The 14,613-nt window shown below is 44.5% G+C and overlaps 1 protein-coding gene across 5 annotated transcripts in view; it reads left to right on the top strand.

Annotated features, from left to right (window-relative positions):
• Positions 1 to 14,613, top strand: part of LOC138648963 (serine/threonine-protein kinase Nek11-like) — a 247,426-nt gene that overhangs the window by 94,288 nt on the left and 138,525 nt on the right. For all 5 annotated transcript variants that reach the window (XM_069738971.1, XM_069738970.1, XM_069738973.1 and 2 more), the window contains one exon: positions 8,874 to 8,997. In XM_069738971.1, the coding sequence (XP_069595072.1) occupies positions 8,874 to 8,997 (124 nt within the window). The remainder of the gene's footprint in view (positions 1 to 8,873; positions 8,998 to 14,613) is intronic.

Raw genomic sequence — 14,613 nt, 5'->3', positions numbered from 1 at the left:
ACAGGCACTTACTTGATCAGCAGCAGGTTCTCCCAGCGGTGATGATCCCGATCCTGGATAGATGGCTATTGTCCAAATGAAAGACTGAGGCACTAAAACGTTTAACCAGTTTACTTTAACATAAAGGGATTTACAACCAGTCCTGTCACCGGAGTCTGTATGGGAACTCTGAGTTACTTTGACCCTGCCGGGGTCTTCGCCTCTTATTGTACGCAATTTCTGTGTGGCCCTGCTGCTGTATGTGAACTGGCTGCCGGCCCAATCTGTACCCTCCGGGCCCTGATTCGACGGGCAACCCGAGTCCTTTTATCCGCTTACCCCCTCCGGGAGTACCGCTGAACTCTGTGTCTGTTGCTGCGTCCGACCCTAGTGAAGCTGATATCACCTCACGTTTTTCCGGTTGCTGTATTATATAAAATGAATACAGCCACGGATCCGGTATCCGTCTTTGCGCCTGTTCTGGGTAGTGATTAATGCTACCCGGTTCTCACAATGTCCCTCTTCTCTATCCCTCTTCTCCTCAGACCGGTGATTTGGGCCTGGAAACCGTCATAGGGCTGTTAGAAATTCAGCTGTATGACCTCTCACTATCAGCTCCTTAGCCCAACTGCCAGTTCTTCTCTCAGACCAGAATGGATCAAGGGGAGTCTCTGGAGCTCCCCCTTCTGGCCGGAGGTGGTAGTGCAGTCTTGCTATTTTAGTATTTGCATTTACTGTCAGTAACTATTTTTGTGGCAAATACCCCTAGGGGTGCCACATATATATATATATATATATATATATATATATATATATATATAACCTGTCTCCTCCTGTCTCTGAACTAATCTCCCGATATCTTCCCTCACGTAATCTCTGGTCCTCCCAACACCTCCTTCTCTCCTCCACAATTATTCGCTCCTCACCCAACCACCTCCAAGACTTCTCCCAAATATCCCCCATCCTCTGGAATCCTGTGCCCCAACATATCCGACTAACTATCAACCACATCCGGATCCTTCAGACAGAACCTGACAACCCACCTCTTCAAGAAAGCTTACAGCCTGCAATGACCCCGCTGCCTCCTCACCACCACTGGAGCTACCCCCCTCACCAACACCGAAGCTGCCGCAACCCCCCAACCTATTGTCTCTTTCCCCACTATCCTGTAGAATGTAAACTCACAAGGGCAGGGTCCTCGCCCCTCTGTATCAGACTGTCATTGTTAGTTTTCTTACTGTAAGTGATGTCTGTAGGTAGCCCCTTCTCATGTACAGCACCATGGAATCAATGGTGCTATATAAATAGTAATAATATACCAGTATATATATATAGCCACACATATACATGTATACAGTACAGACCAAAAGTTTGGACACACCTCATTTAAAGATTTTTCTGTATTTTCATGACTATGAAAATTGTAAATTCACACTGAAGGCATCAAAACTATGAATAACACATGTGGAATTATATACTTAACAAAAAAGTGTGAAACAACTGAAATTATGTCTTATATTCTAGGTTCTTCAAAGTAGCCACCTTTTGCTTTGATCACTGCTTTGCACACTCTTGGCATTCTCTTGATGAGCTTCAAGAGGTAGTCACCGGGAATGGTCTTCCAACAATCTTGAAGGAGTTCCCAGAGATGCTTAGCACTTGTTGGCCCTTTTGCCTTCACTCTGCGGTCCAGCTCACCCCAATCCATCTCGATTGGGTTCAGGTCTGGTGACTGTGGAGGCCAGGTCATCTGGCGTAGCACCCCATCACTCTCCTTCTTGGTCACATAGCCCTTACCCAGCCTGGAGATGTGTTTGGGGTCATTTGTTGTGAATTCTGTTGTCGGGCTCCCTCCTGTGGTCATAAATGGTACTTCGGCTGGTTCTGTCTATGGACTTCCTCTGGTGGGTGTTTCTGAGTTTCCTTCCTCAGGTGACGAGGTTAATTCGTTAGCTGGCTGCTCTATTTAACTCCACTTAGATCTTTGCTCCATGCCACCTGTCAATGTTCCAGTATTGGTCCAGTTCACTCCTGGATCGTTCTTGTGTCCTGTCTTCCCAGCAGAAGCTAAGTTCCAGCTTGTATTTCTTTAGTTTGCTATTTTTCTGTCCAGCTTGCTATTTTTATTGTTGTCTTGCTTGCTGGAAGCTCTGGGACGCAGAGGGAGCGCCTCCGCACCGTGAGTCGGTGCGGAGGGTCTTTTTGCGCCCTCTGCGTGGTCTTTTTGTAGGTTTTTGTGCTGACCGCAAAGTAACCTTTCCTATCCTCGGTCTGTTCAGTAAGTCGGGCCTCACTTTGCTAAATCTATTTCATCTCTGTGTTTGTATTTTCATCTTTACTCACAGTCATTATATGTGGGGGGCTGCCTTTTTCTTTGGGGAATTTCTCTGAGGCAAGGTAGGCTTTATTTTTCTATCTTCAGGGCTAGCTAGTTCCTTAGGCTGTGCCGAGTTGCATAGGGAGCGTTAGGCGCAATCCACGGCTATTTCTACTGTGTTTGATAGGATTAGGGATTGCGGTCAGCAGAGTTCCCACGTCCCAGAGCTCGTCCTTTATTATCAGTAACTATCAGGTCATTCCGTGTGCTCTTAACCACCAGGTCCATTATTGTCCTGACCACCAGGTCATAACAGTACAGGTGGCCCAAAGTACTAATGCATCTCAATAGAGGGATAAGAGAAGTTCTGAGACCATTTTTTTTTTCTTTGCAATGTGTGTTGTCTCTCTTTTCCCCTTTACCTCTGGGTGGTTCAGGACACAGGTGTAAACATGGACATTCAAGGTCTGTCCTCTTGGATGGATAATCTCACTACAAGGGTACAAAACATTCAAGATTTTGTGGTTCAGAATCCGATGTCAGAGCCTAGGATTCCAATTCCTGATTTGTTTTTTGGTGATAGATCTAAGTTCTTGAATTTCAAAAATAATTGTAAATTGTTTCTTGCCTTGAAACCTCGCTCCTCAGTTGACCATGTTCAACAAGTAAAGATCATTATTTCTTTGTTACGTGGTGACCCTCAAGACTGGGCATTTTCCCTTGCGCCAGGAGATCCAGCATTGCGTGATGTTGATGCGTTTTTCCTGGCGCTTTGATTGCTTTATGACGAACCTAATTCAGTGGATCAGGCAGAGAAAATCTTGCTGGCTCTGTGTCAGGGTCAGGATGAAGCGGAGATATATTGTCAGAAGTTTAGAAAGTGGTCTGTGCTCACTCAGTGGAATGAATGTGCCCTGGCAGCAATCTTCAGAAAGGGTCTCTCTGAAGCCCTTAAGGATGTCATGGTGGGATTTCCCATGCCTGCTGGTCTGAATGAGTCTATGTCCTTGGCCATTCAGATCGATCGACGCTTGCGTGAGCGTAAAGCTGTGCACCATTTGGCGGTACTATCTGAGCATAGGCCTGAGCCTATGCAATGTGATTGGACTTTGACCAGAGCTGAACAGCAAGAACACAGACGTCAGAATGGGCTATGTTTTTACTGTGGTGATTCCACTCATGCTATCTCCGATTGTCCTAAGCGCACTAAGCGGTTCGCTAGGTCGGCCACCATTGGTACGGTACAGTCTAAATTTTTATTGTCCGTTACTCTGATATGCTCTTTGTCATCCTATTCTGTTATTGCATTTGTGGATTCAGGCGCTGCCCTGAATTTGATGGACTTGGAGTATGCTAGGCGCTGTGTTTTTTTCTTGGAGCCCTTGCAGTATCCTATTCCATTGAGAGGAATTGATGCTACGCCTTTGGCCAAGAATAAGCCTCAGTACTGGACCCAATTGACCATGTGCATGGCTCCTACACATCAGGAGGATATCCACTTTCTGGTGTTGCATAATCTGCATGATGTGGTCGTTTTGGGGTTGCCATGGCTACAGGTTCATAATCCAGTATTGGACTGGAAATCTATGTCTGTGTCCAGCTGGGGTTGCCAGGGGGTACATGGTGATGTTCCATTTTTGTCTATTTCGTCTTCCACTCCTTCTGAAGTTCCAGAGTTTTTGTCGGATTATCGGGATGTATTTGATGAGCCCAAAGCCAGTGCCCTACCTCCTCATAGGGATTGCGATTGTGCTATTAATTTGATTCCTGGTAGTAAGTTTCCTAAGGGCCGATTGTTCAATTTATCTGTGCCAGAACACGCCGCTATGCGGAGTTATATAAAGGAATCCTTCGAGAAAGGCCATATTCGCCCGTCGTCATCACCGTTAGGAGCAGGGTTCTTTTTTGTGGCCAAGAAGGATGGTTCTTTGAGACCTTGTATTGATTACCGCCTTCTTAATAAAATTACAGTCAAATTTCAGTATCCTTTGCCGTTGCTGTCTGATTTGTTTGCTCGTATTAAAGGGGCTAGTTGGTTCACCAAGATAGATCTTCGAGGGGCGTATAATCTTGTGCGTATTAAACAAGGCGATGAATGGAAAACAGCATTTAATACGCCCGAGGGCCATTTTGAGTACCTGGTTATGCCATTCGGGCTTTCCAATGCTCCATCAGTATTTCAGTCCTTTATGCATGACATCTTCCGAGAGTACCTGGATAAATTCCTGATTGTGTATTTGGATGATATTTTGGTCTTTTCGGATGATTGGGAGTCTCATGTGAAGCAGGTCAGGATGGTGTTCCAGGTCCTTCGTGCGAATTCCTTGTTTGTGAAGGGGTCAAAGTGTCTCTTTGGAGTTCAGAAGGTTTCATTTTTGGGGTTCATTTTTTCCCCTTCTACTATCGAGATGGACCCTGTTAAAGTCCAGGCCATTTACGATTGGACTCAGCCGACATCTGTGAAGAGCCTGCAAAAGTTCCTGGGCTTTGCTAATTTTTATCGGCGCTTCATCGCTAATTTTTCTACTGTTGGTAAACCGTTGACTGATTTGACCAAGAAGGGTGCTGATGTGGTCAATTGGTCTTCTGCAGCTGTAGAGGCTTTTCAGGAGTTGAAGCGTCGTTTTTCTTCTGCCCCTGTGTTGTGCCAGCCAGATGTTTCGCTCCCGTTTCAGGTTGAGGTTGATGCTTCTGAGATTGGAGCAGGGGCTGTTTTGTCGCAAAGAAGTTCTGATGGCTCGGTGATGAAGCCATGTGCTTTCTTTTCTAGAAAGTTTTTGCCTGCTGAGCGTTATTTTGATGTTGGTTATCGTGAGTTGTTGGCCATGAAGTGGGCATTCGAGGAGTGGCGTCATTGGCTTGAAGGAGCCAAGCATCGCGTGGTGGTCTTGACAGATCACAAGAATTTGACTTATCTTGAATCTGCCAAACGGTTGAATCCGAGACAGGCTCGATGGTCGTTATTTTTCTCCCGTTTTGATTTTGTGGTTTCGTACCTTCCGGGCTCTAAGAATGTGAAGGCTGATGCCCTGTCAAGGAGTTTTGTGCCTGACTCTCCGGGTGTTCCTGAGCCGGCGGGTATTCTCAAAGAGGGGGTAATTTTGTCTGCCATCTCCCCTGATTTGCGGAGGGTGCTGCAAAAATTTCAGGCTGATAGACCTGACCGTTGCCCAGCGGAGAAACTGTTTGTCCCTGATAGATGGACTAGTAGAGTCATCTCTGAGATTCATTGTTCAGTGTTGGCTGGGCATCCTAGAATCTTTGGTACCAGAGATTTGGTGGCTAGATCCTTTTGGTGGCTGTCTTTGTCACGGGATGTGCGTTCTTTTGTGCAGTCCTGTGGGACTTGTGCTCGGGCTAAGCCCTGCTGTTCTCGTGCCAGTGGGTTGCTTTTGCCCTTGCCGGTCCCGAAGAGGCCCTGGACGCATATTTCTATGGATTTTATTTCGAATCTCCCCGTCTCTCAAAAGATGTCGGTCATTTGGGTGGTTTGTGATCGCTTTTCTAAGATGGTCCATTTGGTACCTTTGTCTAAATTGCCTTCCTCCTCTGATTTGGTGCCATTATTTTTCCAGCATGTGGTTCGTTTACATGGTATCCCGGAGAACATCGTTTCTGACAGAGGTTCCCAGTTTGTTTCGAGGTTTTGGCGATCCTTTTGTGCAAGGATGGGCATTGATTTGTCTTTTTCCTCGGCTTTCCATCCTCAGACAAATGGCCAAACCAAACAAACTAATCAAACTTTGGAAACATATCTGAGATGCTTTGTTTCTGCTGATCAGGATGATTGGGTGTCCTTTTTGCCATTGGCTGAGTTCGCCCTTAATAATCGGGCCAGCTCGGCTACTTTGGTTTCGCCGTTTTTCTGCAATTCTGGTTTCCATCCTCGTTTCTCTTCAGGGCAGGTTGAGTCTTCGGACTGTCCTGGTGTAGATACTGTGGTGGATAGGTTGCAGCAGATTTGGACTCATGTGGTGGACAATTTGACATTGTCCCAGGAGAAGGCTCAACGTTTCGCTAACCGCCGGCGCTGTGTGGGTCCCCGACTTCGTGTTGGGAATTTGGTTTGGTTGTCGTCTCGTTATGTTCCTATGAAGGTTTCCTCTCCTAAGTTTAAGCCTCGTTTCATTGGTCCGTATAAGATTTCTGAGGTTATCAATCCTGTGTCATTTCGTTTGGCCCTTCCTGCTTCTTTTGCCATCCATAATGTGTTCCATAGGTCGTTATTGCGGAGATACGTGGCGCCTGTGGTTCCATCCGTTGATCCTCCTGCCCCGGTGTTGGTTGAGGGGGAGTTGGAGTATGTGGTGGAGAAGATTTTGGATTCTCGTGTTTCGAGACGGAAACTCCAGTACCTGGTCAAGTGGAAGGGTTATGGTCAGGAAGATAATTCCTGGGTTTTTGCCTCTGATGTTCATGCTGCCGATCTGGTTCGTGCCTTTCATTTGGCTCATCCTGGTCGGCCTGGGGGCTCTGGTGAGGGTTCAGTGACCCCTCCTCAAGGGGGGGGGGGTACTGTTGTGAATTCTGTTGTCGGGCTCCCTCCTGTGGTCATGAATGGTACTTCGGCTGGTTCTGTCCATGGACTTCCTCTGGTGGGTGTTTCTGAGTTTCCTTCCTCAGGTGACGAGGTTAATTCGTTAGCTGGCTGCTCTATTTAACTCCACTTAGATCTTTGCTCCATGCCACCTGTCAATGTTCCAGTATTGGTCTAGTTCACTCCTGGATCGTTCTTGTGTCCTGTCTTCCCAGCAGAAGCTAAGTTCCAGCTTGTATTTCTTTGGTTTGCTATTTTTCTGTCCAGCTTGCTATTTTTATTGTTGTCTTGCTTGCTGGAAGCTCTGGGACGCAGAGGGAGCGCCTCCGCACCGTGAGTCGGTGCGGAGGGTCTTTTTGCGCCCTCTGCGTGGTCTTTTTGTAGGTTTTTGTGCTGACCGCAAAGTAACCTTTCCTATCCTCGGTCTGTTCAGTAAGTCGGGCCTCACTTTGCTAAATCTATTTCATCTCTGTGTTTGTATTTTCATCTTTACTCACAGTCATTATATGTGGGGGGCTGCCTTTTCCTTTGGGGAATTTCTCTGAGGCAAGGTAGGCTTTATTTTTCTATCTTCAGGGCTAGCTAGTTCCTTAGGCTGTGCCGAGTTGCATAGGGAGCGTTAGGCGCAATCCACGGCTATTTCTAGTATGTTTGATAGGATTAGGGATTGCGGTCAGCAGAGTTCCCACGTCCCAGAGCTCGTCCTTTATTATCAGTAACTATCAGGTCATTCCGTGTGCTCTTAACCACCAGGTCCATTATTGTCCTGACCACCAGGTCATAACAGTCATTGTCCTGTTGAAAAATAAATGATGGTCCAACTAAACGCAAACCGGATGGAATAGCATGCCGCTGCAAGATGCTGTGGTAGCCATGCTGGTTCAGTGTGCCTTCAATTTTGAATAAATCCCCAACAGTGTCACCAGCAAAGCCCCCCCACACCATCACACCTCCTCCTCCATGCTTCACGGTGGGAGCCAGGCATGTAGAGTCCATCCGTTCACCTTTTCTGCGTTGCACAAAGACACAGTGGTTGGAACCAAAGATCTCAAATTTGGACTCATCAGACCAAAGCACAGATTTCCACTGGTCTAATGTCCATTCCTTGTGTTCTTTAGCCCAAAACAAGTCTCTTCTGCTTGTTGCCTGTCCTTAGCAGCGGTTTCCTAGCAGCTATTTTACCATGAAGGCCTGCTGCACAAAGTCTCCTCTTAACAGTTGTTGTAGAGATGTGTCTGCTGCTGGAACTCTGTGTGGCACTGACCTGGTCTCTAATCTGAGCTGCTGCTAACCTGCGATTTCTGAGGCTGGTGACCCGGATAAACTTATCCACAGAAGCAGAGGTGACTCTTGGTCTTCCTTTCCTGGGGCAGTCCTCATGTGAGACAGTTTTTTTGTAGCACTTGATGGTTTTTGCCACTGCACTTGGGGACACTTTCAAAGTTTTCCCAATTTTTCGGACTGACTGACCTTCATTTCTTAAAGTAATGATGGCCACTCGTTTTTCTTTACTTAGCTGCTTTTTTCTTGCCATAATACAAATTCTAACAGTCTATTCAGTAGGACTATCAGCTGTGTATCCACCAGACTTCTGCACAACACAACTGATGGTCCCAACCCCATTTATAAGGCAAGAAATCCCACTTGTTAAACCTGACAGGGCACACCTGTGAAGTGAAAACGATTGTGTGCATGTTTGTACTAGGAATATGAAAGAACAATGTGTAATGTAAGTAAAGTGTGGTGAAAGCATTTATTTTTATCATTTTGAATAAAGTGCAAATCATTATTTTTTTTTAAATTGTTATTTGAAAAGTCACTTTTAACTACAATATCTCCTTACTATATATCAAGCCTCCTGAGAACATTATCTAGACTACAATGGCCTGATATTTATATTTCCAGTTATGCTATAAAAGGTAGAAAATAAGTGAATTTAATAGCATTCCGCTATTACGTATTTGCGGGCAAAGTGTAACTATTAGGTGGATTATCATACAGGAAATTAATCTAATGAAATTATCTTGGTTTGTGTGTTAGGTGACTTTGGTGTGTCACGCATCCTTGCTCCACCTGATATGGCCACTACTATAACAGGGACTGCTTCCTACATGAGCCCCGAGCTGTTTTCTAACACCGGATACAACACAAAGTGCGATATCTGGTGAGTCACAAACTGCATGTTATAGAGAATGAATCTATATAAAAAGTATAACATCCTGTACTGATCCTGAGTTACATCCTGTATTATACCGCAGAGCTGCACTCACTATTCTGCTGGTGCAGTCACTGTGTACATACATTACATTACTGATCCTGAGTTACATCCTGAATTATACCCCAGAGCTGCACTCACTATTCTGCTGGTACAGTCACTGTGTACATACATTACATTACTGATCCTGAGTTACATCCTGTATTATACTCCAGAGCTGCACTCACTATTCTGCTTGTGCAGTCACTATGTACATACATTACATTACTGATCCTGAGTTACATCCGGTATTATACCCCAGAGCTGCACTCACTATTCTGCTGGTGCAGTCACTGTGTACATACATTACATTACTGATCCTGAGTTACATCCGGTATTATACCCCAGAGCTCCACTCACTATTCTGCTGGTGCAGTCACTGTGTACATACATTACATTACTGATCCTGAGTTACATCCTGTATTATACTCCAGAGCTGCGCTCACTATTCTGCTGGTGCAGTCACTGTGTACATACATTACATTACTGATCCTGAGTTACATCCTGTATTATACTCCAGAGCTGCACTCACTATTCTGCTGGTGCAGTCACTGTGTACATGCATTACATTACTGATCCTGAGTTATATCCTGTATTATACTCCAGAGCTGCACTCAGTATTCTGCTGGTGCAGTCACTGTGTACATACATTATATTACTGACCCTAAGTTACATCCTGTATTATACTCTAGAGCTGCACTCACTATTCTGCTGGTGCAGACACTGTGTACATACATTACATTACTGATCCTGAGTTATGATCATGAGTTACATCCTGTATTATACTCCAGAGCTGCAATCACTATTCTGCTGGTGCAGTCACTGTGTGCATACATTACATTACTAATCCTGAGTTACATCCTTTATTATACCCCAGAGCTGCACTCACTATTCTGCTGGTGCAATCACTGTGTACATACATTACATTACTGATCCTGAGTTACATCCTGTATTATACCCCAGAGCTGCACTCACTATTCTGCCGGTGCAGTCACTGTGTACATACATTACATTACTGATCCTGAGTTACATCCTGTATTATACTCCAGAGCTGCACTCACTATTCTGCTGGTGCAGTCACTGTGTACATACATTACATTACTAATCCTGAGTTACATCCTTTATTATACCCCAGAGCTGCACTCACTATTCTGCTGGTGCAATCACTGTGTACATACATTACATTACTGATCCTGAGTTACAGCCTGTATTATACCCCAGAGCTGCACTCACTATTATGCTGGTGCAATCACTGTGTACATACATTACATTACTGATCCTGAGTTACAGCCTGTATTATACTCCAGAGCTGCACTCACTATTCTGCTGGTGCAGTCACTGTGTACATACATTACATTACTGATCCTGAGTTATGATCCTGAGTTACATCCTGTATTATACCCCAGAGCTGCACTCACTATTCTGCCGGTGCAGTCACTATGTACATACATTACATTACTGATCCTGAGTTACATCCTGTATTATACTCCAGAGCTGCACTCACTATTCTGCTGGTGCAATCACTGTGTACATACATTACATTACTGATCCTGAGTTACAGCCTGTATCATACCCCAGAGCTGCACTCACTATTATGCTGGTGCAATCACTGTGTACATACATTACATTACTGATCCTGAGTTACAGCCTGTATTATACTCCAGAGCTGCACTCACTATTCTGCCGGTGCAGTCACTGTGTACATACATTACATTACTGATCCTGAGTTACATCCTGTATTATACTGCAGCGCTGCGCTCACTATTCTGCTGGTGCAGTCACTGTGTACATACATTACATTACTGATCCTGAGTTACATCCTGTATTATACCCAAGAGCTGCACTCACTATTCTGCTGGTGCAGTCACTGTGTACATACATTACATTACTGATCCTGAGTTACATCCTGTATTATACTCCAGAGCTGCACTCACTATTCTGCTGGTGCAATCACTGTGTACATACATTACATTACTGATCCTGAGTTACAGCCTGTATCATACCCCAGAGCTGCACTCACTATTATGCTGGTGCAATCACTGTGTACATACATTACATTACTGATCCTGAGTTACAGCCTGTATTATACTCCAGAGCTGCACTCACTATTCTGCCGGTGCAGTCACTGTGTACATACATTACATTACTGATCCTGAGTTACATCCTGTATTATACTGCAGAGCTGCGCTCACTATTCTGCTGTTGCAGTCACTGTGTACATACATTACATTACTGATCCTGAGTTACATCCTGTATTATACTGCAGCGCTGCGCTCACTATTCTGCTGGTGCAGTCACTGTGTACATACATTACATTACTGATCCTGAGTTACATCCTGTATTATACCCAAGAGCTGCACTCACTATTCTGCTGGTGCAGTCACTGTGTACATACATTACATTACTGATCCTGAGTTACATCCTGTACTATACTCCAGAGCTGCACTCACTATTCTGCTGGTGCAGTCACTGTGTACATACATTACATTACTGATCCTGGGTTATATCCTGTATTATACTCCATAGCTGCGCTCACTATTCTGCTGGTGCAGTCACTGTGTACATACATTACATTACTGATCCTGAGTTACATCCTGTATTATACTGCAGAGCTGCACTCACTATTCTGCTGGTGCAGTCACTGTGCACATACATTATATTACTGATCCTGAGTTACATCCTGTATTATACCCCAGAGCTGCACTCACTATTATGCTGGTGCAATCACTGTGTACATACATTACATTACTGATCCTGAGTTACAGCCTGTATTATACTCCAGAGCTGCACTCACTATTCTGCTGGTGCAGTCACTGTGTACATACATTACATTACTAATCCTGAGTTACATCCTTTATTATACCCCAGAGCTGCACTCACTATTATGCTGGTGCAATCACTGTGTACATACATTACATTACTGATCCTGAGTTACAGCCTGTATTATACTCCAGAGCTGCACTCACTATTCTGCTGGTGCAGTCACTGTGTACATACATTACATTACTGATCCTGAGTTACATCCTGTATTATACCCCAGAGCTGCACTCACTATTCTGCCGGTGCAGTCACTGTGTACATACATTACATTACTGATCCTGAGTTACATCCTGTATTATACTGCAGAGCTGCGCTCACTATTCTGCTGGTGCAGTCACTGTGTACATACATTACTGATCCTGAGTCACATCCTGTATTATACCCCAGAGCTGCACTCACTATTCTGCCGGTGCAGTCACTGTGTACATACATTATGTTACTGATCCTGAGTTACAGCCTGTATTATACTCCAGAGCTGCACTCAATATTCTGCTGGTGCAGTCACTGTGTACATACATTACATTACTGATCCTGGGTTACATCCTGTATTGTACTCCAGAGCTGCACTCACTATTCTGCTGGTGCAGTCACCGTGTACATACATTACTGATCCTGAGTTACATCCTGTATTATACCCCAGAGCTGCACTCACTATTCTGCTGGTGCAGTCCCTGTGTACATACATTACATTACTGATCCTGAGTTACATCCTGTATTATACTGCAGAGCTGCGCTCACTATTCTGCTGTTGCAGTCACTGTGTACATACATTACATTACTGATCCTGAGTTACATCCTGTATTATACTGCAGCGCTGCGCTCACTATTCTGCTGGTGCAGTCACTGTGTACATACATTACATTACTGATCCTGAGTTACATCCTGTATTATACCCAAGAGCTGCACTCACTATTCTGCTGGTGCAGTCACTGTGTACATACATTACATTACTGATCCTGAGTTACATCCTGTACTATACTCCAGAGCTGCACTCACTATTCTGCTGGTGCAGTCACTGTGTACATACATTACATTACTGATCCTGGGTTATATCCTGTATTATACTCCATAGCTGCGCTCACTATTCTGCTGGTGCAGTCACTGTGTACATACATTACATTACTGATCCTGAGTTACATCCTGTATTATACTGCAGAGCTGCACTCACTATTCTGCTGGTGCAGTCACTGTGCACATACATTATATTACTGATCCTGAGTTACATCCTGTATTATACCCCAGAGCTGCACTCACTATTATGCTGGTGCAATCACTGTGTACATACATTACATTACTGATCCTGAGTTACAGCCTGTATTATACTCCAGAGCTGCACTCACTATTCTGCTGGTGCAGTCACTGTGTACATACATTACATTACTAATCCTGAGTTACATCCTTTATTATACCCCAGAGCTGCACTCACTATTATGCTGGTGCAATCACTGTGTACATACATTACATTACTGATCCTGAGTTACAGCCTGTATTATACTCCAGAGCTGCACTCACTATTCTGCTGGTGCAGTCACTGTGTACATACATTACATTACTGATCCTGAGTTACATCCTGTATTATACCCCAGAGCTGCACTCACTATTCTGCCGGTGCAGTCACTGTGTACATACATTACATTACTGATCCTGAGTTACATCCTGTATTATACTGCAGAGCTGCGCTCACTATTCTGCTGGTGCCGTCACTGTGTACATACATTACTGATCCTGAGTCACATCCTGTATTATACCCCAGAGCTGCACTCACTATTCTGCCGGTGCAGTCACTGTGTACATACATTACGTTACTGATCCTGAGTTACAGCCTGTATTATACTCCAGAGCTGCACTCACTATTCTGCTGGTGCAGTCACTGTGTACATACATTACATTACTGATCCTGAGTAACATCCTGTACTATACTCCAGAGCTGCACTCAATATTCTGCTGGTGCAGTCACTGTGTACATACATTACATTACTGATCCTGGGTTACATCCTGTATTGTACTCCAGAGCTGCACTCACTATTCTTCTGGTGCAGTCACCGTGTACATACATTACTGATCCTGAGTTACATCCTGTATTATACCCCAGAGCTGCACTCACTATTCTGCTGGTGCAGTCACTGTGTACATACATTACATTACTGATCCTGAGTTACATCCTGTATTATACTGCAGAGCTGCACTCACTATTCTGCTGGTGCAGTCACTGTGCACATACATTATATTACTGATCCTGAGTTACATCCTGTATTATACCCCAGAGCTGCACTCACTATTCTGCTGGTGCAGTCACTGTGTACATACAGTAAATTACTGATCCTGAGTTACATCCTGTATTATCATCCAGAGCTGCATTCACTATTCTGCTGGGGGAGTTACTGCATATATACAGTGGGGGAAATATGTATTTGATCCCTCGCTGATTTTGAAATTTTTTTCACATCAACAGTCTATAATTTTAAGTGTAGGGTAATTTTAACATTGAGAGAAAATCAAAAATAAAAACCCCGGCCTCCCCATAAATTCTTGCACTTAGCCTTGGTCTTCCTGCTTGTCCTGTTGCACTGGCAAGTGGAGTAATATTTGGGGGGTTGATGTCAGCTGTGTAATTTCTGTTGACATCAAGCTAAGGGGTTAGTAATGGGGACGGCGTCTATCAGACAACCCCATTAAATAAAAATAGAAATAAACACACAGGAAAAA

The sequence above is a fragment of the Ranitomeya imitator genome, chromosome 9 (assembly GCF_032444005.1).
Source record: "Ranitomeya imitator isolate aRanImi1 chromosome 9, aRanImi1.pri, whole genome shotgun sequence".
Classification (NCBI taxonomy): Eukaryota; Metazoa; Chordata; class Amphibia; order Anura; family Dendrobatidae; genus Ranitomeya; species Ranitomeya imitator.
The sequence above is the reverse complement of the archived record's forward strand: the minus strand, read 5'-3'. Positions and strand labels throughout refer to the sequence as shown.